The 25457-nt window shown below is 50.3% G+C and overlaps 1 protein-coding gene across 3 annotated transcripts in view; it reads left to right on the forward strand.

Annotated features, from left to right (window-relative positions):
- The window catches only part of Tpst2 (tyrosylprotein sulfotransferase 2), a 36114-nt gene extending 15080 nt beyond the window's left edge, over positions 1 to 21034 (forward strand). The window contains exons 2-7 of one of the 3 annotated variants that reach the window (XM_027415936.2): positions 7969 to 8040; positions 11538 to 12449; positions 13589 to 13787; positions 17299 to 17349; positions 19078 to 19126; positions 20557 to 21034. In XM_027415936.2, the coding sequence (XP_027271737.1) occupies positions 11569 to 12449; positions 13589 to 13787; positions 17299 to 17349; positions 19078 to 19119 (1173 nt within the window). In that variant the 5' untranslated portion in view covers positions 7969 to 8040; positions 11538 to 11568 and the 3' untranslated portion in view covers positions 19120 to 19126; positions 20557 to 21034. The remainder of the gene's footprint in view (positions 1 to 7968; positions 8041 to 11537; positions 12450 to 13588; positions 13788 to 17298; positions 17350 to 19077; positions 19127 to 20556) is intronic. The other 2 variants (XM_027415938.2, XM_027415937.2) reach the window with 2 other exon arrangements.
- Positions 21035 to 25457: the final 4423 nt, after the last annotated feature.

Genomic DNA, 25457 nt, shown 5'->3' on the forward strand with positions numbered 1-25457 from the left:
TCACACTGCTTTTCTTAAATTACAACACCCTGGATTCAAAGATTCTAGCACTTAAGTTAGAAAAGCAGACTACCGTAGCCAGGCATGGTGCAGTACATCTGTAACCCCAGTACTCAGCAGGCCCAGGAAACAGACTTGCTGTGTCTCCAGCTGGTCCTCAGTCCTGCATGACTGGACATGAGCAGGCACAAGGTAGCCTGGCTGTTGGCACCCAGATGCTTTGCCCACAGGCTGTCTCCTCCCTCAGGAACGTTCTGTCATTTGCTGGATTTCCATGATTTCATGTTTCTAGAAACTTTGAAAGCCTGAGTGACTGGGCCAGTAGGTGGCCTAGGGGTCCTGCTGGGGCTAGATCCAGAAACCATAGCTAGCAGTGCCTTGGAGGTAACGGATACCTGGTTATTTGTCCAGACGCCTCCTTCAGTCTAAGTTGCCACATCTGGCAAATGGGGAGAGTCACCAGCTTGGTGAAGACGGCAGAGCCAGGCAGCCCAAGGTTGGTGCCTCCAGAATCGAGGGTTGTGGTGGGAGGACTGGGGTGTTTACATCATCCATGCAGCAGGGAGTGACCAGCTGCAGCCTCGTGTCCTTCTGGGTCCCTCTAGGTCCCTCAGTGTGGAGCCAGCAAGGCTTCTGGTGTGCAGATGTGTGGGGCTGTTGAGGGACAGATCCTTAGGGTGGGACTTGCACGCTCCTGCTGTCCAGCAACTCCCTGGGGCATCTGTCACATGGAGCATATGAAAAGGACCCTTTTAATGAGTGGAGTGTGTGTCAAAGACACAAGAAGCTTAAATGTCCACCAGGATGGCCTTGTCTGAGTGAATGGTGGGTCCCTGCAAGGGTGTGGGAACATTTAACAAGCACTGGGATCCTGTGTGTCCTGTTCCCTCAGAGTACATCACTTTGCTTAGGTAGTTCACCACTGTGGCTCTGGACTGGAGCAGGGCCTGGCATGCGGCAGGTGTTCAAGCAGTATGTACCAGACCCCGTGGGATTGACACAGAGGGTGGAAAGACTTTGTGTTTTTGTTGTCTATAAATGACCTGAGACCTGAACTTCTTCACAAATGACTTGGTTCCCAATGATTCCTTAGGGCTGGGGTCATTGGTAGAGGACATTCAATAGTAACATGACCTCTTCTCCTGGCCCCTGGTTGTGACAACCAGACCTGCCCTAGGACATTGTTACCTGTTTCAAGGAGCAAAATCACCCCTTGGGGTATGATGACAGTGAGTGGCCAGAGGCAAAAGGGACAAATGTGTGGTGGCTGGAGGGGAGAGCAGCCTGAGTCATTAGTGTTGGGTAGGAAGAGCCAGTGTGGGGCCCCTCATGTTGTTCCCCAGTGGCTGTCTCTTGGAAAACAGGGAGGATTACAGTTGAGTGCCACCACACCCTGGTCTCACACTGGACATGCAGTGTTTTTCTTGTGAATGAGGCTGCTGCATCTATTTTAAAATGAAGAGTGTTGCAGGACAGGTGGGCAGACCTCTAGAGATATGCACCACTAATGGTGCACACCCTTTGGGTGCTGCCAGAGCCAGCACCCTGCACAGGCCCAGCCCATAGTGGGAGCGCAGACCAGGGCAGTACCAGACCACTGTTGTACTGCTGAGAGCCCTTGGGTAGCTTCCAAGGTTTGGAAGCATGAAGACCCTTTTCTGTAGACCAGAGCCTAGAGAAGGAAGAGAACTTCCCCAAGTTGTCCAGTGCACCTCTGCAGGCTCCCAAGCTGCCTGGGCACCCAAGAGGGGGCTAGAACCCAGGTCTTGGTGTGTGTTTGGTAAACACTCTGCTGTCCGAGGCACATACATCCCGAGCCTCCTTGCTGTTTAGGAGAGTGGGGAGGTAGGGAGCTGACACAAGCCCTGTTGTGCTTAGACCAGGCTTTCTACAGAGAACACCATGCCCTTCCATTATCGGCATCATGTCCTGAGGTCTCGGCAACCAAGTCCTCCCCTGTCACGGTCCACGTAGGATATTTAACTCATCCCTAGTTGGAGGTAATGGGAAGTTGGTGACTGCCAGGTCCTTCCCTTTGTCAGTCTCACATCAAGCCTCTGAGGCAGGCAGCCTAGCCTCAGTGTGCAGATGGGGAAACAGGTAGCTTCTGTTAACTGGCCCCTCCCATGGTTGGGCCTTGGCAGAGTAGAGCTACATGTGATCCCTGCCTGTCCAAAGGCTTGTCCTGTGCCCTGAGCCCCCAGGCCTCATGGACCACAGCCTCTGGTTTTTTTGTAATACCGAATGGGCTTGTGGGAAAGGAGCAAGCCGAGTGCTAACTGAGGAAAGGTCAGAGTGGCGTACACAGATGAACCCCATGGGCAAGCAAGGGTGGGTGTGCTGGAATGGTGAAAAGTACTATTCCTTCAGGGTATTCAGGGTACAGCCTCCAGCCATCACACTCAAATGCAGGGTACAGCCTCCAGCCATCACAGTCACTTCTGCTATCCCTTAGGGGACACTAAGTCTCAGGCAGTCTCACCCACTCAGCTGAGTCATGGGGAGGAAGGTGCACAGGGCCCTGGCTAACCCGCATTGGGGTGCTGAGTGACTCAGGCTACAGCATGGGGGGGGGGGCAGGTTGTCTTCCTTCACTTCCTGGCCTCTGGCCCAAGGACTCTACTACACAGACATGGGGCTGGCCCCTCTGCTTTTCAAATGTAGACCATGGTCTGGGGTGGGGCTCAGCAATGTGCATTTTCTCAGTATGCATGGGGCCCCAGGTTCATCCCCAGCTCTGCAGAATAGTAACGAGTATTACATGGGGTTACCAATTCAGTCACTAGATTATGGTAGGTTCTGGCCATGAAACTTGGCATAGCCCAGATGCTGGAAACAGAATTCAGTCTCCCTTTGGAAGTCTTACGAGAAACTGAGTCCCAAAGCAGAAAGTGGCCTAGCCCAGGTTTTGCCTTGCTTTAATCTCCTCTGGCAAGGGGTTCAACCTCTCAGAGTCTCCTGGGCCTCATCTGCAATTGGATGTCTAGTGCCTTCTTCACAGAGCCTAAGAGAACTTACTGTGTATACAGACCTGACTGGCTGGAACTCTGACCTGCCACTTACGTCCCACACTGTAGTATCAGCACTTGAGAAGCTGAGGCAGGAGGATGGCTGTAATTTGACACCAGACTGGGTTGCGGAGTGAAACTGGACAGAGATTAGCAAGCACAAGGGTGAATGGAGAGGGTGTGTGTGTGTGTGTTTGTGTGTGTATGTTCACGTGCATGTGTCCCACGTTGCTTGCATCAGCAGAGACGGGTCATGGCCAAGTGTGCAGAACTCCACATCAGGGCTCAGCCTCCACCCCCAGCTTCCTGCTGAGTGGAGACAGGATCCTGTGTAGGAGGTGGTGCAAGTGCAGGAAGCTGGGCTTCTGCAAGGTTGTCCTGGCCCTTTCCTGCTTGTACTGTCCTAGACAGAGGCCTTTGGGCTTCTTGGCACAGGCCCAGGCAAAGCTAGGAGCCAAACAGCACTGGGCAGACTGTCCCCAACAGTGTGCACTAAGCAGGCCAAAGGCTTTAAGAGCCTGTAGCTTCAGACACACCTGGGACCCACCTCTACCTTAGTAACACGTGGTAATAGTTCTCAGTCTGTGGGACCTGTTTTAGATCCAAAATGTAGGCAAAACTCACAGACCCATCTGGACAAAGTGGTACACACCAATGAGCTGTGTGAGGGGGAACCTGGAGCTCCAGGCCACGTCACAAGTCTCCGCCTCAAAGACAACAGAGTAAAACCGACAGACTAACCTCCAGCTGTGTGTGGGTCTTTCATTAGACCTTGCTGGGTTCTGAACAGGAGGTAGTGTGCTCCCTGAACAGGATCTGTGGGTTTTATGAAATATTAGATACATTCTAGAATTATGCATTTTCCTCCTCTGCAAAGCTGGCCATCCGAGTCCTCCCACTGGCCTTCCTGAGAACCAGACACATTTTGGCCTTGCCCTAGGTCCTTGAAGTCTGGCCTTGCATGCTTGCCCATGCGGCACTGTGCTGTTGTTGCACTGGGACCCGGCCCACCAAGCCATAAGAACCAGGCCCATTTGCCGCATGGCTCTGTGAAGTACCCAATTGGAACACAGCCACCTACAGTCTCGAGTGTGGCGCCTATGTGGACTTTTGTGCTGAGTCAGAGCACATCTGACCTTCAGAGGGCTTCACCGAAGTGGCTTGTGAACTCTCTGTGTTGTACACAGAAGCTGGGGCTGGGGAGTATGCAGGACAGGATGCCACTGTTGGCCCCACATAGCAGGACTGTGCCTGACTCCATTGCTTCCTGGTCTTGATGTACTGGGTAGCAGTGGTGATGACTATGCCAGCCCCGTCCAAAGCTGTGTGGTCCATTGACTCGCTTTGTTCCAGACATCCGTGTCCCTCACAGAGAGCTGGCTCAGACCAACCCAGGACTGCCAGTCTTTGGGTGGAGAAGCCCTGGGAAAATTGGACTCATTATTCCTCACCCCTAACTGCTCCCCACCCCCAGCTGGAGCATCAAAGGGTGCTTGCTAGTCTGGGCCTCCAACAGGGAGGCAGAGGAGGCATTAAGGTCCAGCCTCCATCACTCCAGGTAAAAATTAACAGATCAAGTCAGAGGCAAGACCCTGGGCTCTGAAAAGACAGATGGCTTCCAGTTGTGTGACCCTGGATGCTACACGGGTTGGAAACTTTGTAGGAGGTTGTTTATAAAGGAGAGTCATGGGGATAGACGAGTGACACTGAATGAAGGAAGCAGTAGCTCTGGAGTCTCTAGTGGTGTATACCCCCTCTGCCTCCTCCATGCCACACTGTGTGCCTCCTCGCCTGTGTTACCCGGCAGTACCTTTCTCTGTACCACCCTGCATGCCCTCCTCTCCGCTGCTACCCTGCATGTTCCCCAGGCTCCACAGCAGCCATGGCCTGAGATGCTTTTCCTATCCTCACTGCTGGCTCTCTTGGGTGGCTCCCCTTCAGCATGTGTCATGGTCTCTGATACCTAGGGTCACCCCCTTCCATCCACCGCAGCCATTTATAGGAGAATAGAGTGGTGCAGGAGTGAGATGGCATTGCTGCCTGGAAGTGGGTAGTTTGAGAGCTGTTTCCCGGGGGCAGGACCACACAGCAGGTCTGAGTGTGTGGATAGGGGCCGTGGCGCTCATCCAGGGCCACTTTGTAAGCCCAGTAGCTGCTTCTGCAGCTAACCCGTGTGCTGTTAGAACCCTCTCTCTTCTCACAGCTCCCTTCTTCTTGGGAACCTTTTGATCTGTTGAAAATGGAGAAAGGTCAGTTAAGAAAATACAAATGGGGCCAGGTGGTGGTGGCGCATGCCTTTCATCCTAGCACTTGGGAGGCAGAGGCAGGGCAATCTCTGTGAGTTCAAGGCCAGCATGGTCTACAAAGTGAGTTCCAGGACAGCGAGAGCTGTTACACAGAGAAAAAACCCTGTCTTTCAAGAAGGGAAGGGAAGGGAAGGGAGGGAAGGAAGGAAGGAAGGAGGGAGGGAGGGAGAGAAGGAAGGGAGGAAGGAGAAAAAGAAAGAGAAGAAGAAAGTATAGATGGGTTTAAGCCAAAATGCTGGTTCCTTTCCTCTCCTATGGGCGCCTGCACCTCAAACTGGGTGTTTCTGCACTTGGCACCTGTGCTGTGTCTTTCATTTGCTTTTGTTAGAGACAGACTCTCGTGTAGCCCAGGCTGGCCCTGAACTCACTATGTAGCTGAGGACAACCTGACCCTCCACCTCTGTCTTCTGTCTCTCTGAATCCCGCTAATGTGAGCCATGCAGTCACACAGTAGGTGCCCAGGAAACAAATGTCTGTCTGTATCAGGTGGTTCCCTCAGATCCCTCCTCACTTACTTCCCTCTTCCCTTCCCATGGCCTTAGGGCAGCTCGGGGATGAGCTAAGAGCTGGTGTGAGGCCTCCATTCTCTAATGGCCCATTTTGAGAACTGCATGACACCGGGGCGGGTCCGCATTGAAGGACAAAGCTGAATTTGGAAACTGACTTTTCCGTTTCCTTAGCTGTGTGGTTTCTACTCATCGTGTGGCTTGTAGGGCCACAACCTCTTCTGCTAACAAATGAGAACAAACCCCACCTCATGGCACCAGCCACAGGCAGCAGTTGCTTTGGGCCAATGCCCTTGCACAGCTTCACTGACAGCCCCTTCCCGTGGTCCACAAGGCTGCTCTGTGTTTGCACTGCAGTTTCAAGTTGAGTGTAATAATAACCAGAGGAGCTCAGAGGGGTTAGGCATTGAGAGGCCAGGATCTCACAGCTGGGTCTGAGTGCAGGCAGCCCGAACCATTCCTGTGTCTGGCACACAACTAGAAAGACTCACAATCCCTGGATGCCCTCAGCATCCCCCACTCCCTGGACCACTGAGGCTGGCTGTCATTTGTCACCTTGATCTAGGTAGCGGCTATCCAGTATGATAGTCCCCACCGGCTCCAGTAGCTTCTGAGCCTTTGCCATATGACCATTGTAAATCAAAATGAATTTTGCATTTTATTCGGTTTGGCTGAATTTGAAATCACATGTCTTCTAGACTCCAAGCAGTGCATTGGGCACCCTGCTCTGAGATAGACCACTCATCAGCTTGTCCATGGCTCTCATGAGCCTATGTTCTTTGGATTTAGCTGGTGCCAGCTGTGGGGTTGGCAAGCCTGGGCATACTCAGCACTTCAGGAATCTCCTGAGAGCAGCCAGGTTGTTTTTGGAAGCCCCTAGTGCCCTCCCTGGATCGCTTGGTTTCTCCCCAGGGGGAAGTCTGCCACGACGCCCAGGAGTCCCAGGCCAGAGCATCTTGCAGTGTAGGACAAGGTGGGATCCCTTCTCCAATGGGGCCTCATTGTATTAGCAGGGCTGGATTTCCAGAGAACAGAAAGGACAGACAAAATAAATGAAAAAGGGTGAGGAGTGGGTGAACTCTCTGGAGATGGAGGATTGAGATACAGGCAGCCATTCCTTCCCATTGTGGCACAAACGGACAGTCACTGCTGGTGTTCCAGGTCCTTCTGTCTGGCTGGAGCTTCCCAGCAGCCCCTGTTTACAGACTAGGGAAACTGGCTCTCTGAACTCCAAGATCCGACACTCTCCATGTCTAGAGCCACATTCTGTACCATCCATACCCCAGCATCTGAGACAGGACCAAGGAGGGATGTGGAATGTTAGCTGTGTCTATTAACTCTGCCCTCCCCAGTGACAGGAACACCTTCTCTTGGATGAGGGGAAGTGGGAATTGCGTGATGGTAAAGCCATAGGAACGCAGCATATCTGCTAATGTAGCCTCACTTGCTGGGAGCTGAGTTATGAAATCTCACAGACCAAGACGGGAAACATGTTCAGTTCATTCTTGGGTTAGCCGGTTAGAGAAATTCTACTCTCCTCTGTGGGGCTTCAGGACATATTGTGCACTTACACAGGCACCAAGTAAGTCTTGGGTGGTGGAGGCTGGGCGTTACTGGACTATATGGCACCCTTTGGAGCTGCACAGTGCACAGCCTGGTGAAGCGCTCCCAGGATTCCCTGGGCGGTGACAGGCAGGCTGTTGTGTTGTTTGGCTTTCCTGATGTTCAGGGCTGATAGGATGGAAGAGACTGGGAGGGACTCCGGCTTCCTGAGTCAGCAGTGAACCTGTGAACCGAGCCACTGAACTCCCTAGAGCAGTGTCTCTCAACCTCCCTTAATGCTGTGACCCTTTAATACAGTTCCTCATGTTGTGGTGACCCCCAACCATAATCTTACTTTTGTTGCTACTTTATAACTAGAATTTTGCTACTGCTATGAATCATTATGTTGGTATTTTTGGAGATAGAGGTTTGCCAAAGGGGTGATGACCCACAGGCTGAGAACTTCTGTCCTAAAGGACCAGGTGACTCCCCACCGTAGCAAAGGTCTGCAAAGTTTTCTCTCCTAAAAGCCATTGTCCGGTGCCTCCAGCCCATAAGCCCCTCTGCCTCAGCCCACTACTGACACAGCTTTTTATTGCTCTATAGGACTGTGGGGACAGGAAGCTGTGCTGAGCAAGCCCGAGGACTGGTGCTTGGAAATGAGGGAGCCCTGGGGAGGTGAGTCCACCCAGAGACCCCCTACTGTCCTGACAAGCCCTTAGCATAAATGCCTCAGTGTCCTTGCCAGCATCAGTCCTGGAAGCTCTCTGCCCAGTTGGTTGGTTAAAGCACAGAAAGAGTCGAGCCTGGTACACACCAGGAATGCCAGTCAGTACTCAGGAAACTGCAGGTGCACTGTGCAGTATAGGCCAGCCTGGGCAGTGCTTGCTGAGTGCCTCCTGCAGGCTCCGTCCAATGTTCATGTTGGGAATGATCGCCAATGCTCCCCTTGGCTGGAGGGGAAAGCCTCTTGTCTGTGTTGCAAACCAACAAGTTGCAGAGGGGGATTTGAACCCAGTTCTGCAGAACTCCTGCCTGCTGTTTTTACTGCTGGGACAGCAGTGGCTCCTCAGAGCTGCCCTCTGGCTCATCCCACCTGCCTAAGAAACCATTGTTTTCTTCTGGACAAGCATGACCTTGACCTCGGTCAGGCCTATAGTCCTGGCTGTGCGGCTCTGAACATCCAAGAATTATAAAAACAAAACACAGGGAGGATGTTTTCTAGACTTTGGATTTTGAAACACGTGAATGGCTTGTTGGGGGCAATCTGGTTGCACAATAAACTTTTGCTGTCCTGTGTTCCCTTTTCCTCCAAGGTTACTTTGTCAGTCACCAACCACAGGCACACACATGCATGTGCACACATCTGTACACTGTACTGCCCCTTTCTGCAAGCAACCTTCAGTTAAAGCACCCCCCCCCACACACACACACACCACCTTTTCACCCCTAAAGAGCAGTGGTTCTAATTCCAGCTAAGGTGTGGTTAGTGGCTTCCTTGGCACAACAGTCAATTGCAAGCGGCAGAGTTTGGATCTCAGGTCCACTAGGTGAACTTTGTGAAACACTTGAGGCATCCTTAGATATCTGAGTGTCTTTGTGTCTTAAGCCAACCTGCTCTGTCCCCTAAAAGTGCTTTGGAATTAGTCTTGCCCATCATGGATCCAGAATTGAAGCAGGGAGCAGCCCCCGCATTGGCAGCAGTGAGTGAGTTAGCTGTTTTACCAGTGTGAGGCCCCTGCTGTGATCTGATGCCCATGTTGCTGGCTCTGGGCAAGGTTTATCTGCCTTGGCAGGCACTTTCCAACCTTGCAGGGGACCATCCCTAGTTTGACTACGGGACAGATGGTGGCCACCAGAAACTCCAGCCTCAGCATGTTGGCCTTCAAGCTTAAGACTGCTTCCTCAACTTATGTCCAGTTTTCACTTGCTATGCCCCTGTGGGTAGGCTGGCCCATCTCAGAACCTGGTCCTTTGATGGTTTTTGTCAAGCCTCATGTCTAAAATCTGATGTCACATTTCTGCTCACCTCCCTAGACACTCCTGTGTGTGCTGAGCCACTTGGAGCCCCTGGTCACTCAGGGTTCTGTCTCCCTGTGCTTTCTTAGTGGCTGCTCCGGCTTCCAGGAACACCTTTCCATGCCTGCCACCTTCCAGTTCTCCCTGTTGTTTAGACCTCAGCTTGAGACCCAGCTGCCCCAGGATTTTGCTGCTCTTCTGGAGGGGGGGGGGCAATCATCTCCCAGTGTGAGCCCACAGTGCTAGCTAAGTTGAAAGTGATAGAACTGGGTAAATCTGGGCCCATCCAGCTGATTCCAGGAAGAGGCTCAAGGGGCAGGCAAGGTAGAGAACAGGAGAAGTGGCCTGAGATGGGCAGAACATCTACTCACTGTCTGTGCTGGCCTCCAGATGTGGATCCTGAGTGTTGGCAGTGATCTGGGCAGGGGCTGAGAGTAGTTGGCTCTGCTTTTCATGGGAAGCCCCCATCTGAACAAAGCACTGCTGGATTCCTACCCTCTGGTCAGCAAGGCCTGGAGAGGGCAGATTGTTACCATTAGTGCTCCAGGCAGTCCTGTGTCCCTCATCCCCGCTCCCCCTGCTGGCCTTTAGCCTCCAGCATTAGAGCCCAGCCAGTGCCCTGGAGCCACCCTTGGACTTGGTCTGGCCGTTTGCACTGTCCTCATTCTGTTCCCTTCCCTCTAGCCTCAGCAGCCCTCTCTAGCCCCCGGCTGGGATGCCACTTCCTCCCCGCTGGGTCCCTCTAGCAGCATCTAGTTCATTGTCACACCATGCATATCCCCTGTGAGCTCCCCACTTCTTCACTAGGACCTGTGCCACAAAGGCCGCTGTCCTGGCTGCCTGTCTTCAGTCTTCCCAGCCCTGGGCTTAGTACATAGACTTTAGTGCCAACTTGGTGAGCATGTCCAAAATGCAAATAAAGGGAAGGACATTGTTGAAGTAGAGTGTCCCCTGCCATGCCGTACAGGGCAGGCCAGTCAGGACCCTTGTTGGGTAACTGTGGGTGTCTCTCCTAACGTCCGTTTCCTTCTCTGTGCCAGGCCCTGGTCATTCAGGCACTCATTACAATGTTGTTAACTGAGCATTGATGAGCCAGGCCTGTGCAGGGAGCTGAGGACATAGGCCCCTGTGCACACTGCAGGAATCAGCCAGATCTGTGGGTTATGGTATTTGTTTTTTGTTTTTGTAGTTTTTGTTTTGTTTTGTTTTGTTTTCCAAGACAGGATCTCCTGTATATCAGGCTGGCCTCAAATTCCTGATCTTTTTACCTTTACCTCCCACAAGCATTAGCCACCACACCTGGTTTATGTGGTTCTGGGGGGATCAAGGCCAGGGCTCTGGGCATGCTAGGCAGGCCCTCTACACAGAGCTACTTTCTTCCTGGACCAAGGTTACCTGATATGGCTGTCAAGAAATTAAACTAGGATGGGTTGGAGGGACCACAGCAGGTGGTGACAATTTTATTGAGTGCAACCAGACTTTTTATACCGGTATCAGAAGCAGAATATAGTGGCAATTGCCAAGATCAATACAGTTGTGGTTGCCAGGATACAGTGATGTAAGCGGCACAGGGTACACAAGATTAATGTCTAAGACCAATTGTCCTGTCAAGCTTCCATGCTTCCTTGACTACTAAGGGAACATACAGAGAGAATCACAAGGTGACCTGAACACTCCACTGCCTCGGTTTCTCAGGAACTGTAAGGCAAGCTGTGCCCCAGGAGCCATGGACGTGAAAAACCTGTGTATGATGCATGCCTCTCAAGGTAGCCAGGCCAACTCCATGGCTCCCTGCATGAAGCCCTACTTTTTATTTTTGATACAGGCAAGCTTGAATTTGGAATACTCCTGCCTCAGCCTTCTAAGTAGGTGGCGTACAAGCTTGTGCTGGTGTTTCCAGCATTTTAATAATAACCACCATCTCTGCCCTTCGTTATCAATTGGCCAGCTAATTGACTGACCAAGGCACCACAGCCATGGTGGTGGAGGATTGAGTCTTACTGTCCACTTGAGGCATTTGAGGCCACAGTAGTCCCAGGGGTGGGGCAGGGGGAAGCACCAGATAGATGCTTTTACCTACATGTCACTGAGCTTGTTCAACCCAGCGTCTATTTTGTGTCCTGATGGGGCTGCTGACACCATCCCTCTCTCCACAGATGCACACCAGGTAGACCTTCTGACCCGTCGATGAGGCGGGCCCCCTGCCTGGGCCTGGGCCCCTGGCTGGGCATGCGCCTGTCGGTGCGCAAGGTGTTGCTGGCTGCTGGCTGCACACTGGCCCTGTTGCTGGCTCTGCAGCTTGGACAGCAAGTGTTGGAGTGCCGGGCGGTGCTTGGGGGCAAGCGAAGCGCACGGAGGATGCGGCCAGAGCAGGAGGAACTGGTGATGCTTGGTGCCGACCAGGTGGAGTATCGCTACGGCAAGGCCATGCCGCTCATCTTTGTGGGTGGCGTACCTCGCAGTGGCACCACCCTCATGCGTGCCATGCTGGATGCGCACCCTGAAGTACGCTGTGGGGAGGAGACACGCATCATCCCTCGTGTGCTGGCCATGCGGCAGGCCTGGTCAAAGTCTGGCCGGGAGAAGCTGCGACTGGACGAGGCAGGTGTGACGGATGAGGTGCTGGACGCTGCCATGCAAGCCTTCATCCTGGAGGTGATTGCCAAGCATGGCGAGCCAGCACGTGTGCTGTGTAACAAGGACCCCTTCACACTCAAGTCCTCCGTCTACCTGGCACGCCTGTTCCCCAACTCCAAATTCCTGCTAATGGTGCGCGACGGCAGGGCCTCCGTGCACTCCATGATCACTCGAAAGGTCACCATTGCAGGCTTTGACCTCAGTAGCTACCGAGACTGTCTTACTAAGTGGAACAAGGCCATCGAGGTGATGTATGCACAGTGCATGGAGGTGGGCAGGGACAAATGCCTGCCTGTGTACTATGAACAGTTGGTGCTGCACCCCCGACGCTCACTCAAACGCATCCTGGACTTCCTGGGCATCGCCTGGAGTGACACAGTCCTGCACCACGAGGACCTCATTGGCAAGCCTGGGGGCGTCTCCTTGTCCAAGTGAGTGGGGCCCCACAGCTCCTCCCAGGCTCCAAGCGGCAGATCAAGTCTGCCCTTCTTGAGCTGTGCTACTTTAGGCAAGTGTCTGTGCCTCTCTGAGTTTTAGCATCCTTCCGTGTAATGGGGAGAGGTTTGGGAATTGGGTGATTGAAGGCAGAGTCTTGCACCAGATGGGTCTCTTCTTTCCTGTAGTCTTGTGATATGGAAAAGCCCAGACGATATGAGGAAAGCTCACACTCGACACCAAAGGCCCAGGCACCAGTAAGAAGCTGATGTCCACAGGGACTTTCAGCCTTAACCTTAGGATTTGATGTTTTCTTTCTTCAAGGACAAATTACTCATGATAATCATAGTATAACAAGTTATTTTTAAGAAAACACAGACTAGGCTGGCAAGATGGCTCAGTAAGTAAAGGGGCTTGACGTGTCAGCCTAGAAACTGAGTTTGATCCCCAGAACCTACTTAAAGGTAGGAAGAGAGAAGCAGCTCCACAAGGCTGTCCTCTGACTTACATGTGTGCATCATGGCAGTGCCCACCATACACACACATACACACATCATGTGCATACACACATAATAAAAATAAATAAGTAAATTAATTGGAAAATAATGAAAGAGGGGCAGGGGAGTGTAAAAGAGGGCCAGGGGATGTAAAATGCCCACTGTGCAAGTGTGATGGCTGAGTTTCAGCTTGCCCGGCATCCAAATAAAAACCACATGTGGTTGCAAGGGACTCACATGAGTCCAAAGGTAGATGGTAGGTCCTGGAGGTTCACTGGCCACCCTAAACAGCACAGTGAGGTTGGGGGGGAGACTGCCAAAAAGCCAGGTGAGGAAGTGATTAGGGAGATCAACATCTGGCTTCCACATATACTACACACATGAATAGATATGCCTATGCGCGCGTTCGCACACACACACACACACACACTTGAAGGAAACTTCGTCTGCTTCACCAGCAAGCACACAGTTCTGCTTCTTGATGTGTGCAGCTTCCATGATGACCAGTGCCCTGGCCACACACTCACAGATGATGGGGCAGAGCTGTCCAGGGGCCAGGGCTGTCGAACGTTCCTGCTGCCCCATAGCCACGGAGCAGGGAATGTCCCCAACCTGATGAGACTGTCCTCTCTCCCCAGGATCGAGCGGTCCACAGACCAGGTCATCAAACCCGTGAACTTGGAAGCACTCTCCAAGTGGACTGGCCACATCCCTGGGGACGTGGTGAGGGACATGGCACAGATTGCCCCCATGCTGGCTCGGCTTGGCTATGACCCCTATGCAAACCCACCCAACTATGGGAACCCTGACCCGATTGTCATCAACAACACACACCGGGTGAGTGCGTGTGCACACACAGGAGTGTGAGCATAGGCCAATCTCAGGGCTTCTGAGCATCATATTCTGCCTGATAGACTTAATAGCACCAATGTGGTTATTTCCACTTTGGCTTGGGCCTGAAGAAAGCTCAGGGTCAATAGATATCCTCCTCTCCTGTCACCTCTCACAGAAGATCTATTTATCTCAGGGCTTACTTTACCTTTCCTTCCTGTCTCCCTGGCTCTTTTTCCTGTGTGCAGAGCCCTTCAAATCTTGAGAGAAAACATACATAAAGAAAGAATGGACCACCGGGTAGTAGTGGCAGCGGTGCATGTCTTTAATCCCAACACTCAGGAGGCAAAGGCGGGCCAATCTCTGTGAGTTTGAGCCCATCCTGGTCTACAGAACAAGTTCCAGGACAGGCTCCAAAGCTACATAGAGAAACCCTGTCTCAAAAAACAAAAAGAGGAAAGGAAGGAAGGAAGGAAGGAAGGAAGGAAGGAAGGAAGGAAGATGTTGTCACTCTCTAAGTTATCATGTTGATTTCTCACATGCCAGAGCAGGAAGCTATTGAAATTTCTGTACTGAAGATACTCAAGGGAAGTGACTTTGACAAGGCATTTTATAAGAACAGCTCAGTAGCTCATGGTCAAGTCTACTTGGTGTCATCCAGCTTCTTGAGTGCTTGGGGTCCATATCTGAATACCCACACAGGTGACCTTGTGGTTACAGTTCTGGTGTGCCATGGCACATAATGAAGCTGACACGTTGTTGATCAGTTAGCTGTTGGGACATCTAAGATCAATGCATCACCCACTGGTGCAGTTATGTATTTGAGGTGTACACAGGCCATATTGCCTGTGTAGTTAGCATAGCCCATACTGCCTGTATAGTTAGCAGAGGCCATACTGCCTGTGTAGTTAGCATAGGCCATACTGCCTGTGTAGTTAGCATAGGCCATACTGTCTGTGTAGTTAGCATAGGCCATACTGCCTGTATAATTAGCATAGGCCATACTGCCTGTATAGTTAGCATAGGCCATACTGCCTGTGTAGTTAGCATAGGCCATACTGCCTGTGTAGTTAGCATAGGCCATACTGCCTGTATAGGTTAGCATAGGCCATACTGCCTGTATAGTTAGCATAGGCCATACTGCCTGTGTAGTTAGCATAGGCCATACTGCCTGTATAGTTAGCATAGGCCATACTGCCTGTGTAGTTAGCATAGGCCATACTGCCTGTATAGGTGTGCATAGGCCATACTGCCTGTGTAGTTAGCATAGGCCATACTGCCTGTGTAGTTAGCATAGGCCATATTGCCTGTGTAGTTAGCATAGGCCATACTGCCTGTAGGCCATACTGCCTGTATAGGTGTGCAGAGGCAGTACTGTCTGTGCAGGTGTGCAGAAACACTCTAATATGCATGTGGCAGTGGATGCCCCTGAATGTGGCTCACAGCATCACTCCCACACTTCTGAGAGCAATCATTTGTTTCTTTATGGAGAATATCTCCCTGTGTAGTGTAGGCCAGCCACAAAACTGTGGTTCTACCTTGCCTGTCTCCTGAGTTGATGGAAATACATAGATGTGATTCAGCACAACCACCATTTCAGTGTATTTTGTTTTGAGACATGGTCTTGCTGTGTTGCCCAATTCCTGGGCTCATACAATCCTCCTGCCTTAGCCTCTTGAATAGCTACAATCCCAGGCATGCATTACAATTCCCAGTTAGCCCAAAGAAGTCTTTGTTGCCTCTTCAGTTCTTATTCATTTCTCATCTTCTTTGTGTGCAGGGCTGGGGATGGTCCCAGGACTCTAATGCCAGGCAAATGATCTACCACTGAGCCACCTCCTAGCCCTAATGTCTCAGCCCTTATAGAGACACAGACCAGCAAGCACCCCTGCACAGTGGCAGCCTGGGTATTCTCAGTGAGACTGTGATTGTGTCCGTGTTTATTATAAGTATTATTAATTAATTCTTATTCACAAACAAGTTATTCTTCAAACTCCATTCCCATGTTTTATATTCCTTTCCCTACAGAGGCTCCACTTGACCTTGGTAGACCACAGTGTTGTAGAGCATAAATGTGGGTAGTTAGTTTGTGTCAAAAATAAAAAGAGGCAGGGTGTGGCAAAGTGATAGAACCCTTACCAGCATGCATGAGGCTTTGGGTTCCATCCTAAGTAATAATAATATTCTAGATTTAAAAGCAGAGCCCTCACAGTGATGGAAATCCAGCTCTGGGCATCTCGAAGGGGCCACAGCAGTGGCAAGAAGGCATGCTGAGGTTCCATCCTTTTTCGTGGTGTGTGTGTGTGTGCCACAGGGATGTACAGTGCTGGATCCAAAGCTCCCAGGGAAAGGCCAGACTCTATTGTATAGAACAGGAATTCCGATGAACGCTGGCTGGTGTTGGATCAATTTTTCGAACCTTCTTTTTGTTAGAAATAAAACAGTGCCTAATTTTCTCCCAGAGAACCAGAGACATTTAGTCCTTGGATGTCTGGTCTTGGCAAAGGCCCTGGCTTGATCTCCGTGGTGTTCAACCTCTGCTGTGAAAGGATACCTCTGAGGAAAAGCCATATGGGAGCCGGTGGGCAGGTGTAGGTGCTGGAGTGCTTCGGGTAGTCTCCCTGTCCTGGGCCCTGAGCCTCAGTAACTCAGTGATGAGAATTGCACTCGTGAGACTGTGCCCATGTGGTTGGTTACTGTGGCAACCAGCCACAGGTGGCCATGAGACAGGAGCTAGGCCACATTGAGGCTGTATGTAAAAATACACAGGGGATTTGAAGACTTTGACCCAAAAAAACCTATCCGGTTTCTCACTAGTCATTTTTATATAGAGTTCATGTTGATTTGTTCAAGGATTTTACATACCATGCTGAGTCAAAGATATTTGCATTGATGGGTATAAAGTTGCACAGCTGGGTCCCATTTGACTCCTATTGACAGCAACAGGTGACACTGTCAGGGTGCTGGCAACACCCTAAAGTCCTCAGTCTTATCCTTTGCTGGAAGACTTTTGCTTCCCTATTTAACCTGGGTGGTTTTACTTATCCGGACCTCACCTCTGTGGTTGCATGGTTGCAGAAACCCTTGGTCACTTCCAACCACATACCTTTGCTTCACCACCTTCCTGGCATGTTCCATGGCTTCACATACTTGTGAAGGTTTGTGTGTACTGTTACCTGTATATTATCTGTGCCCTGTGACAGGGCACAGATAATGCAGGAGAAGAACTCCAGTCGCCTGATTAACACTATCCTGAGTAGATAGACGGATGGGTGGATGATAGACTGATGGATCTGTGATGGAGAAATGGAATGATGGGTAGATGGGTGGATTGATAGGGTACATAGATGAAAGGAGGGGCATGGGAGAGAGATATGTAACTGATAGGTGAGCCGGTGGAGAACTAGAGGGACAGAGGATGGGTAGATGGCTGGGTGGTTGGATAGATGTGTTAGTGATGACCTGGATTTTGCTCTCTGCCCATTTCTGCCACAGTGACACTTACCTTCTTTCCCAGGTTTTGAAAGGAGACTATAAAACGCCAGCCAATCTGAAAGGATATTTTCAGGTTAGAAAGCCCAGAGGGGGAATTCTGCTTTCAGTTTTCCTGACTGGACCCCAGCTCAGAGTTGGTCCATGGCTGCTCCACTTTGCCCTGGATGGATGATGGGTGGATGGATGGATAGATGGATGGATGCTAGATGGATGGATGAGTGGATGATGGGTAGGTAGATGATGGATGGATGGATGGATGGATGGATGGATGGATGGTGGATAGGTAGATGATTAGTGGATGGAAGGATGGATGGATGCATAGATGGATGAATGGGTGGGTGGGTGGGTGGATGGAAGGATGACACCCATCATAAAACTGAGTAGGGCTGGGTGGGGGTGGGGTGTGTCTCTTAGTGACTCATCTAGCCAAAGCCAATCTCAGAAGTACTTTTCCTGAGCTGTCCCACTCCTTGTCCTCTGGCTGGAAGATGGCTGGGGGACTCTGTGAGGACTTCATGTCTCTATGTTACCCCACCCTACTAAGGTGACAATTGCCAAGCACATCCCCAGACACACTTTTCTTCTTTATCAGGAAATGAGAGCTACAGGGTCATGGGGCATGTGACTAAGTGGCCATGAGCCACACTTCCCCATGCCTCCCACAGCTGGGCCCACCATCCTTGAGCTAGCTATCCCTGAGGGGTGGTCCACACAATGTCAGGAAAGGTACAGTTTGCACCTTCTGACAGCATGGACCTATGCTCTGCCACCATTGTGCTCCTCTGGGAGCTAAAATGCTGTCTTTCAAATGATGAGACAGTCCTGAGATGGGTGGCCTTGTGTACATGTTTATTTTTGTAAGTGTGGTGGTATGTGTTTATACATATTTACATGTTCATAGGGAGGCCAGATGTGAACATCAGGCATCTTCCTCAGTCTCTGTCTACACACACACACATACACATACACACCACATCACACATACATACACACACATACACCATACACATACACACCACACACGCACTTACACACTCACACCACACATACACACCACACATACGTACATACACACAGGCGCACACACACACTCACACACACACACCAGCTTTCTACCTTGTGATTTTGAAGCAGTCTCTCAGTGAGTCTCAGTCACTGTTTGTGCTGTACCAACTGTGTGGGCCACCCTATAGCAGTCATTGTTTTAAAGGTCAAACTATCAGTGTCTGAGTTCAGGGACAGTGGCTTTTCGCTGTTGCCTTCTTGGCCTGCTGTGTACATTTTCATGCTGATTGTGCTTCCACAGTATGCCCCACTGTCTGTGGGACTTCCCTGTCTGCTGGGTGGGGTCGAGACCCTTTTGGATGACCACATTATGTATACTGATGTACCTGCCCAAACTGGCTCAACTGCTCCCTTCCAAGGGTTCTAGTTTTCCCAGTATCTTACAAGACGTCCTATGTGAGGAGAAGAAATGTGTTCTCTTAGATTACTGCATTAAGGACTGGACCAGCACTGGGGTTGGAGGCCTAGGAGGGTGGAGCAGATGGATACAACACAAGATGATGCCCCTGTCACCTGGGAGCACCTGGGGATGAAAAGCTGCAGTCATCCTGTCCTGAGCACACTGTGTGTCCTGTGTGTGTGTGTGTGTGTGTGTGTGTGTGTGTGTGTGTGTGTGTGGTTTCCTGGTGGCTCCTTGAGTCACTAGTGGGACTAAGACTGGACCTCCTAAAAGGAAAAAGGACCACCCACCCCCACATCCACTACTTGATGCCTTCGTCTGCCTGTCTCCCTCCAGGTGAACCAGAACAGTACCTCCCCACACCTGGGAAGTTCCTGATTTTCGGGTGAGTGTTCCTGCTGCCTCTCGGAGGCTCCCAGCTCTGGCTAAAGTGCCCCATCCTTTCAACCTTCTCTCAGATGTGTCCACTAAGGTGGACAGATCCAGCCCCATCTCGTTTCCATGGTGACTGGCTAGGGAGCTATTTATAGAATGGAGGCTTAGTCTGTGGAGGAGCAGGAAGGACCATGGAGGCTGGAATCCTAAGCCACATAGATACCTAGTGGAGTCAGTCAAATTTGTCTTGGTAACAGAGCCAGCCTTGGCTCAAAGCAATGAATGTCCTCAGCAGCCATCATGGGATGCTTCTAAAGAAGAGTGCCCCCCCCCCCAGGCATTGGGCCAGATGATGCTTTGTATATAGGACATGAGGGACACACAGCTCCACCACTGTATAGAGAACCCCATGGCCTTCCGTGTCACACAGCCAGGGGCTGACTTCCTCCAGTACCATTTGCAGGCTTGGCTCCTTCCAAGGGATTTTATTTTGCTAAGAGGTAGGGAAAGGGATTTTGAGCTGGGGGCATCCAGTCTCTGTGACTGTCAGGGTTCCTTCGGCAGCTGTGCTGATGGATTTATTCCAAAGAAAAGAATCAAATCTGGAAGAGGAAACTGCTCCCCAGCTGACTGCAGATTTGCTAGAACCTTAGGCCAGCTCATTTCCAAAGCCAGCTCAATCCTGATTGACCGTCTAAATGAGATGCCACACACAGGGCCCTCCAGTCAACCTGGTATGGATTGGCTAAAACTCATTGCATTTAACTCATAATTTTTGGGAACGTGGGGCTGTGGAAACCAGAGCTTCATCTGAATTGAACCTCAGGCCTGGCACATGTGGGCCTGGCCCTACCCTATTACTTTTTGAGATGGGATCTCTTTAAGCTGCCTAGGGTGGGCTTGGACTCACTCTGTAGCCTCGACAGACCTTCCACCTGTGACCTTCCTACCTCAGCCTCCGAGTTGTCGGGAAGACAGGCCTGGCCTCATTTATTCTTTGTAAATAAGGGAGGATTTTTGAGACCAGATTAAAATGTAGGTGAGAACTACAAGAGCCAGTTTCAAATTTAGATTCTCTGCAGCCATCTGGAATGTATGAATATATATCTATAAAGCCTGTGCACTCCTAGGGATGGACAGAGACCCGTGTCCTCCTCTGGCCTCTGGGTACCTGCACCCACATGTGCACAGATACACTAACAGTCAAATAAGTCCTATGTGGTGGCCACACCTTTAATCCCAATACTGGGGAGGCAAGGGCAGGCAGATCTCTGTGAGATCTGTGCCAGCCTGGCCTGTATATAGAATTCCAGTACAGCCAGTGTTGTGCAGCAAGACCCTGTCTCAAAAATGGGGGGTGGGGGAGAGTTAGAAAATAAAATAAACAGAAATGCTTTATTTCAGCATTGCCCCAGGCTGACACCACCTCCCCTTTCTCAGTCTCTGCAGGACTCAGATGTCTGAGTTGATGTCATGTGTACACAGAAGTCGGACTAACCCAAGCACATTGATTGCTTCTTCTCAGTTCTGCCATTGGTCTGCAGAGGTGGAGCCTTTGTCTCTGTGGAAACGGACTCAAAACCTCTGTCTTGGGATGCTTCAGAGTGGACATGGAGGAGGAGACGACTACAGCTTCAGAAACTTAGGAATTTTCTATTTTTTTCTCCTTGAGAACTTTTTTTTAAAAGAATTGAATTTGCTATCTTCACTGATGGACAAGCCCTTTTGGTGGCCTCATTTCCGGGACAAGACCCGTGACCAGTTCCTCTCCTTGACCCGGACTCTGAACTCAAAGGATTTATTTAAGAGTTTAATATATGGGCTGTCCTTCATCCTGTAGTCCTACTCAGTTTCACAGAGAAAAGAAATCAATTATTTGAATAAAGTAAACAGGCTGCTGTCTGTGCCTTACTTCACACAGGGTGAACACAGTTCTTTCCATCCCTCATGAGTGGGTGACAGGTGACACTGGAAAACATACCCGGGCTGCCAAGGGCACTACTGAGCTCCCATGATCCCACAGGAAGAGTAAAGGAAAAGCAGAGTCCAGAAAGATCAATGGGGGATGTCTCTTCTGGCAAAGTTTGCGGGCACTTGAGTGATTCTCACCACAGGATGTGAGACAACACAAATGACGGTCAGCTCAGCTCTTACACCCAGGGTTTTGTTGGAGGTGAAGCAAGCGAGCATGGATCTTACCCGCCAGCCCCTCTGGACGGTGTGCCCCAAGGCTTCCCCCATACCCACATTATTGCAGATCACTTCTCTCAGGAGTCCTTCCTGGAGGTGCCAAGGACCCATCTTTTAGCTCTGGCCTGCTGAGTTTATTGTACAATGGGTTCTCTAGATGCTCTGTAACAAGCTGGGCCAAGAACAGCTTCCTGAGGGCTGAGAAGTTCACCCACACCTGATGAGGGGTGTCTTTCTGTATGCTGTGAATATATAACAACTCCCTTTTACACATACTTTGCCTGACTTCTTGGGATAAGCTTCGAGGCTTAGGGAGGCCATGGCTTGCAGTGTCCTGGGGATGTGAATTTTGGAGGCAGGCTGGCTTTTGTGTTGTTACAGTACCTGACATGAACTAGGCAGGATTCATGTTTCCACCATAGTTTGCACCATAGCATGTGACAGGCATTCAGGTCACAGTGGGCGGTGAAGCAGAGAGAGGGGCTTACCAGGTCTCAGCTTGCTTTCCCTTTCTCTTCCTCTTGCATCTGAGCCCCCAGCCTAAGGGACAGTGCTGCCCTCACATAGAACCAGTCTTTTCCTTTTAGCTCACCTGTCTCTGGAAATACCCTCTTGGACATACCCAGAGCTCTGCTTATCTAATCTCCAGGTGCCTCTGCTGATGACAAGTTACTTGCTGTCTCAGTGGCAGATGGTGTCACTTCATCCATACAATGGAGCTCCCTAAAACTTCATGCGATTACTAAGAAGGGTGACATGGGCCATGCCCCTGTGTGAAGACAGAACCTGTCCCCCTTGTCTTCAAAATAGCGAGAGAGTAACCAGGCCTCTGAGACCCTTTTCCGTATTTTTTTTAAGTTACATTTATTTGTTCATAGGTGTGTTGGTGCACACACGTCATAGAACTTGTTCAGAGGTCAGAGGACAACTTGTGGGAGTCTATTCTCTCCTGCCATGTGTGGTTCCACAGACTGAACTCAACTAGTCAGGCATGGCAGCAAGCACCTTTGACTATGTCACTCCTGAGATTTTTTTTTTTTTTCTGTTCATTCAGTTGTCATTGTAAGCATTACAACAATGGATTCTGGCACTCTGGAGCCGAAGAATACTGAGTGTTACAGCTAGGACAGAAAGGTATTCTGAAGGAATACCACAGGTCCCAGTAAGTGTAACAGCTTATAGCCCTGTTCCAGAGAAAGGCTTCCGCAGTGAAGTTGGTACAGTTTGGCTCCAGTCCATGTCTTAGGGTGTCTATTGCTGTGAAGTTACACTATGACCACAACAACTCTTATAAAGAAAACATTTAGGCCCGGCGATGGTGGTGCACGCCTTTAATCCCAGCACTCGGGAAGCAGAGGCAGGCTGATCTCTTGAGTTTGAGGTCAGCTTGGTCTACTTAGCGAGCTCCAGGACAGCCTCCAAAGCTACAGAGAAACCCTGTCTCAAAAAACCAATAATAAATAAATAAGTAAATAAATAAATACAAACCCTCTTCTTGGGCTCAGTAATAGAGTACTTGCCTAGTTTGCATCAGAACCTGTCCCTAGTGCACATGCACACAAACTCTTCCTGGGGCTGCAAGGATGATTAGGGAGATGCAATGGTTAATTTTAATGTCAACTTGCCACAATTAGTCACTTGAGTAGTGAGCCTCCCCTGCAGAACTATCCCAATTGCCTTGATTGACACGGGAAGAACCAGCCTGACTGTGGGTTGCCCTTTCTGGTAGCAGTCCAGACTTCAAAAGGAAAATTATCTGCTTTTCGCTCTGACATCAGGACCAGAAAGTCTGGGCTTCCATTACGGACTGACCACCATCAGGAGCTCTCCAGGAGCCTTTCTTAGGGTCTGAAGCACATGGGATTGCTGAGGCACTAGCCTCAGGGACTGAGTAACTACTGGGTTTTCAGCCTCTCAGGTGTGAGACAGCAGTTGTTGTTATTTGTTTTTTCAAGACAGAGTTTGGAGTCTGTCCTGGAACTTGTTCTGTAAACCAGGCTGGCCTCGAACTCACAGAAGCCTGCCTGCTGTTGCCTCCTGAGTGCTGGGATTAAAAGCATATGCCACTACCACCTGGCCAGTTATTACTTGCACTTAAGATGACTTACTAAATTCTTTCAATGTATAGATTCTTCCTGTTGGCTGTGCTCCTCTGGAGAACCCTGAGCAATATAGCGGGTAAGAGCTCTGCAAGTATGAGGGACCTCAATTTGAATCCCCAGCCCTCACAAATCTGGGCATGGATACATGTGCCTGAAGTACCAGCATTGGGGGGGGGGGGTGATAGTGGCGGTGACATGTGGATCTTGAGAACTCTATGACCAGCCAATTACACTGAAACAGTGAACTTGAGGTTCAGTGAGAACTTATCTCAAGGCAATAATACGGAGAACATGCATACACATGGACACATGCACACACACACATACACCATTCCACACATACAATAAGGAACGTTTTTGGTTTTTGTTTGTTTTGAGATGGGTTTTTCTGTGTAGCTCTGTATACCAGGCAGGCCTTGAACCTCGCAATCTCTCAGCCTTCCAAGTGCTGGGATTAAAGGCATGAGCCACCATGCCCGGCCACAATAAAAAAAAACTTAATTAAAATACAAACCCCTCTTCCTGCTGGGTGCTATGGCTCATACTTTGATCCCAGCACTCAGGAGACAGAGGCAGGTGATCTCTGCAAATCGACATCAGTCTTGTGTACACAGTGAGTTCAAGCCACCTGGGGAACATCAACAAAACCTCTTCCTGTATCTACCTAAAGAGTAGCCCCTGCCTCGGGATGGACAGTGTCTGTGTTCGGAGCACAGGAGAGTAACTGCTGGGCAACAGAGAACACCCAGATCTTTGCTGTTCCCTTCCCCTCAGGCTGCATGCAGACAGCATCGGAGCTACGGCTGTGGAATCTTGGGTTCTGAGAGCTAGTGAGTCAATCTCAGTGACTCTCCAGACAGACACTCTGACAGTCTTCCAGAGGCTTCCATGTTCTCAGCTAGAGTGCCTGGAGGCTTCCACATTGGCAATCTAAGATCATCCAGGCTTCCCTGAGCAGATGTTTCAGATATGACAGGCAATTTTCTTTCTGGATGTCCTGGAACTCGCTCTGTAGACCAGGCTGGCCTTCCTACTAATAGAGATCCGCCTGTCTCTGCTTCCCTAATGCTTTGATTAAAGGTGTGTGCCACAACTACCTGGCTGGGACTAGTAATTTTCAAAATGAGCCAGCCTGCAACCTTGTGTTTCAGTTTGTCTGGAGTCCTACCTCCATGAAGAGATAGGGAGCAACACACTGAGTGGGGAGGGGCAAGTCATTTATAGAAGGGCATGTGGACAGAGAGATACTTCTCAATCATGGGACATCTCATTGGCTATGTTCATCATTAGGAATGTACTGGGCAGACAGAGACCTCCAGTGCACTGTCCAGCATTTTGTTGAGGAAGGTTCTTTCACTTGGCCTAGCCAAGTAGGTTAGGCTGGCTGGTGAGTAAGCCTCAGGGAGCCACCTGACTCTGCCTACCTAATGCTGGGATTAAAAACACCTGCCACCATGCCTACATTTTTTTTGTTGTTTGTTTTTAATAATTTATTTTTATTTTGTGTGCATTGGTGTTTTACCTGCATGTATGCCTGTGTGAGGGTGTTGGATCCTGGAGTTACAGACAGTCGTGAGCTGCCACGTGGGCCCTGGGAATTGAACCCAGGTCTTCCAGAAAAGCAGTCAGTGCTCCTAACCGATGAGCCATTTCTCCAACCCAGTTTGTTTTTTAACATGGGTTCTGGATCAAACTCAGACCCTCATGCTTTCTATCTTTGCCTTTTGTTTGTTTGTATTACAAGGAGTTTCTCTGTGTAGTCCTGATGTCCTGGAACTTGCTCTGTAGACCAGGCTGGCCTCAGACTCACAGAGATATGCCTCCTGAATGCTGGGGTTAAAGGCATGCACCACTACTGACCAGCTGAGGTCCTCAGGCTTTGAGGCAAGTGCTTTACCCACCAAGCTACTTCCCCAGCACACCTTTGTGCTTTCAATTGCTCTTTAAACACTTTTATTTTTATGCATCTGGTTGTTTTACCCACATGTGTGCCTGTGAACCACTTGGGTGCCCTGTGCTCAAAGAAGGAGGCAAAAGAGGACCTCAGAG

The sequence above is a fragment of the Cricetulus griseus genome, chromosome 4, assembly GCF_003668045.3.
Source record: "Cricetulus griseus strain 17A/GY chromosome 4, alternate assembly CriGri-PICRH-1.0, whole genome shotgun sequence".
Taxonomy (NCBI): domain Eukaryota; kingdom Metazoa; phylum Chordata; class Mammalia; order Rodentia; family Cricetidae; genus Cricetulus; species Cricetulus griseus.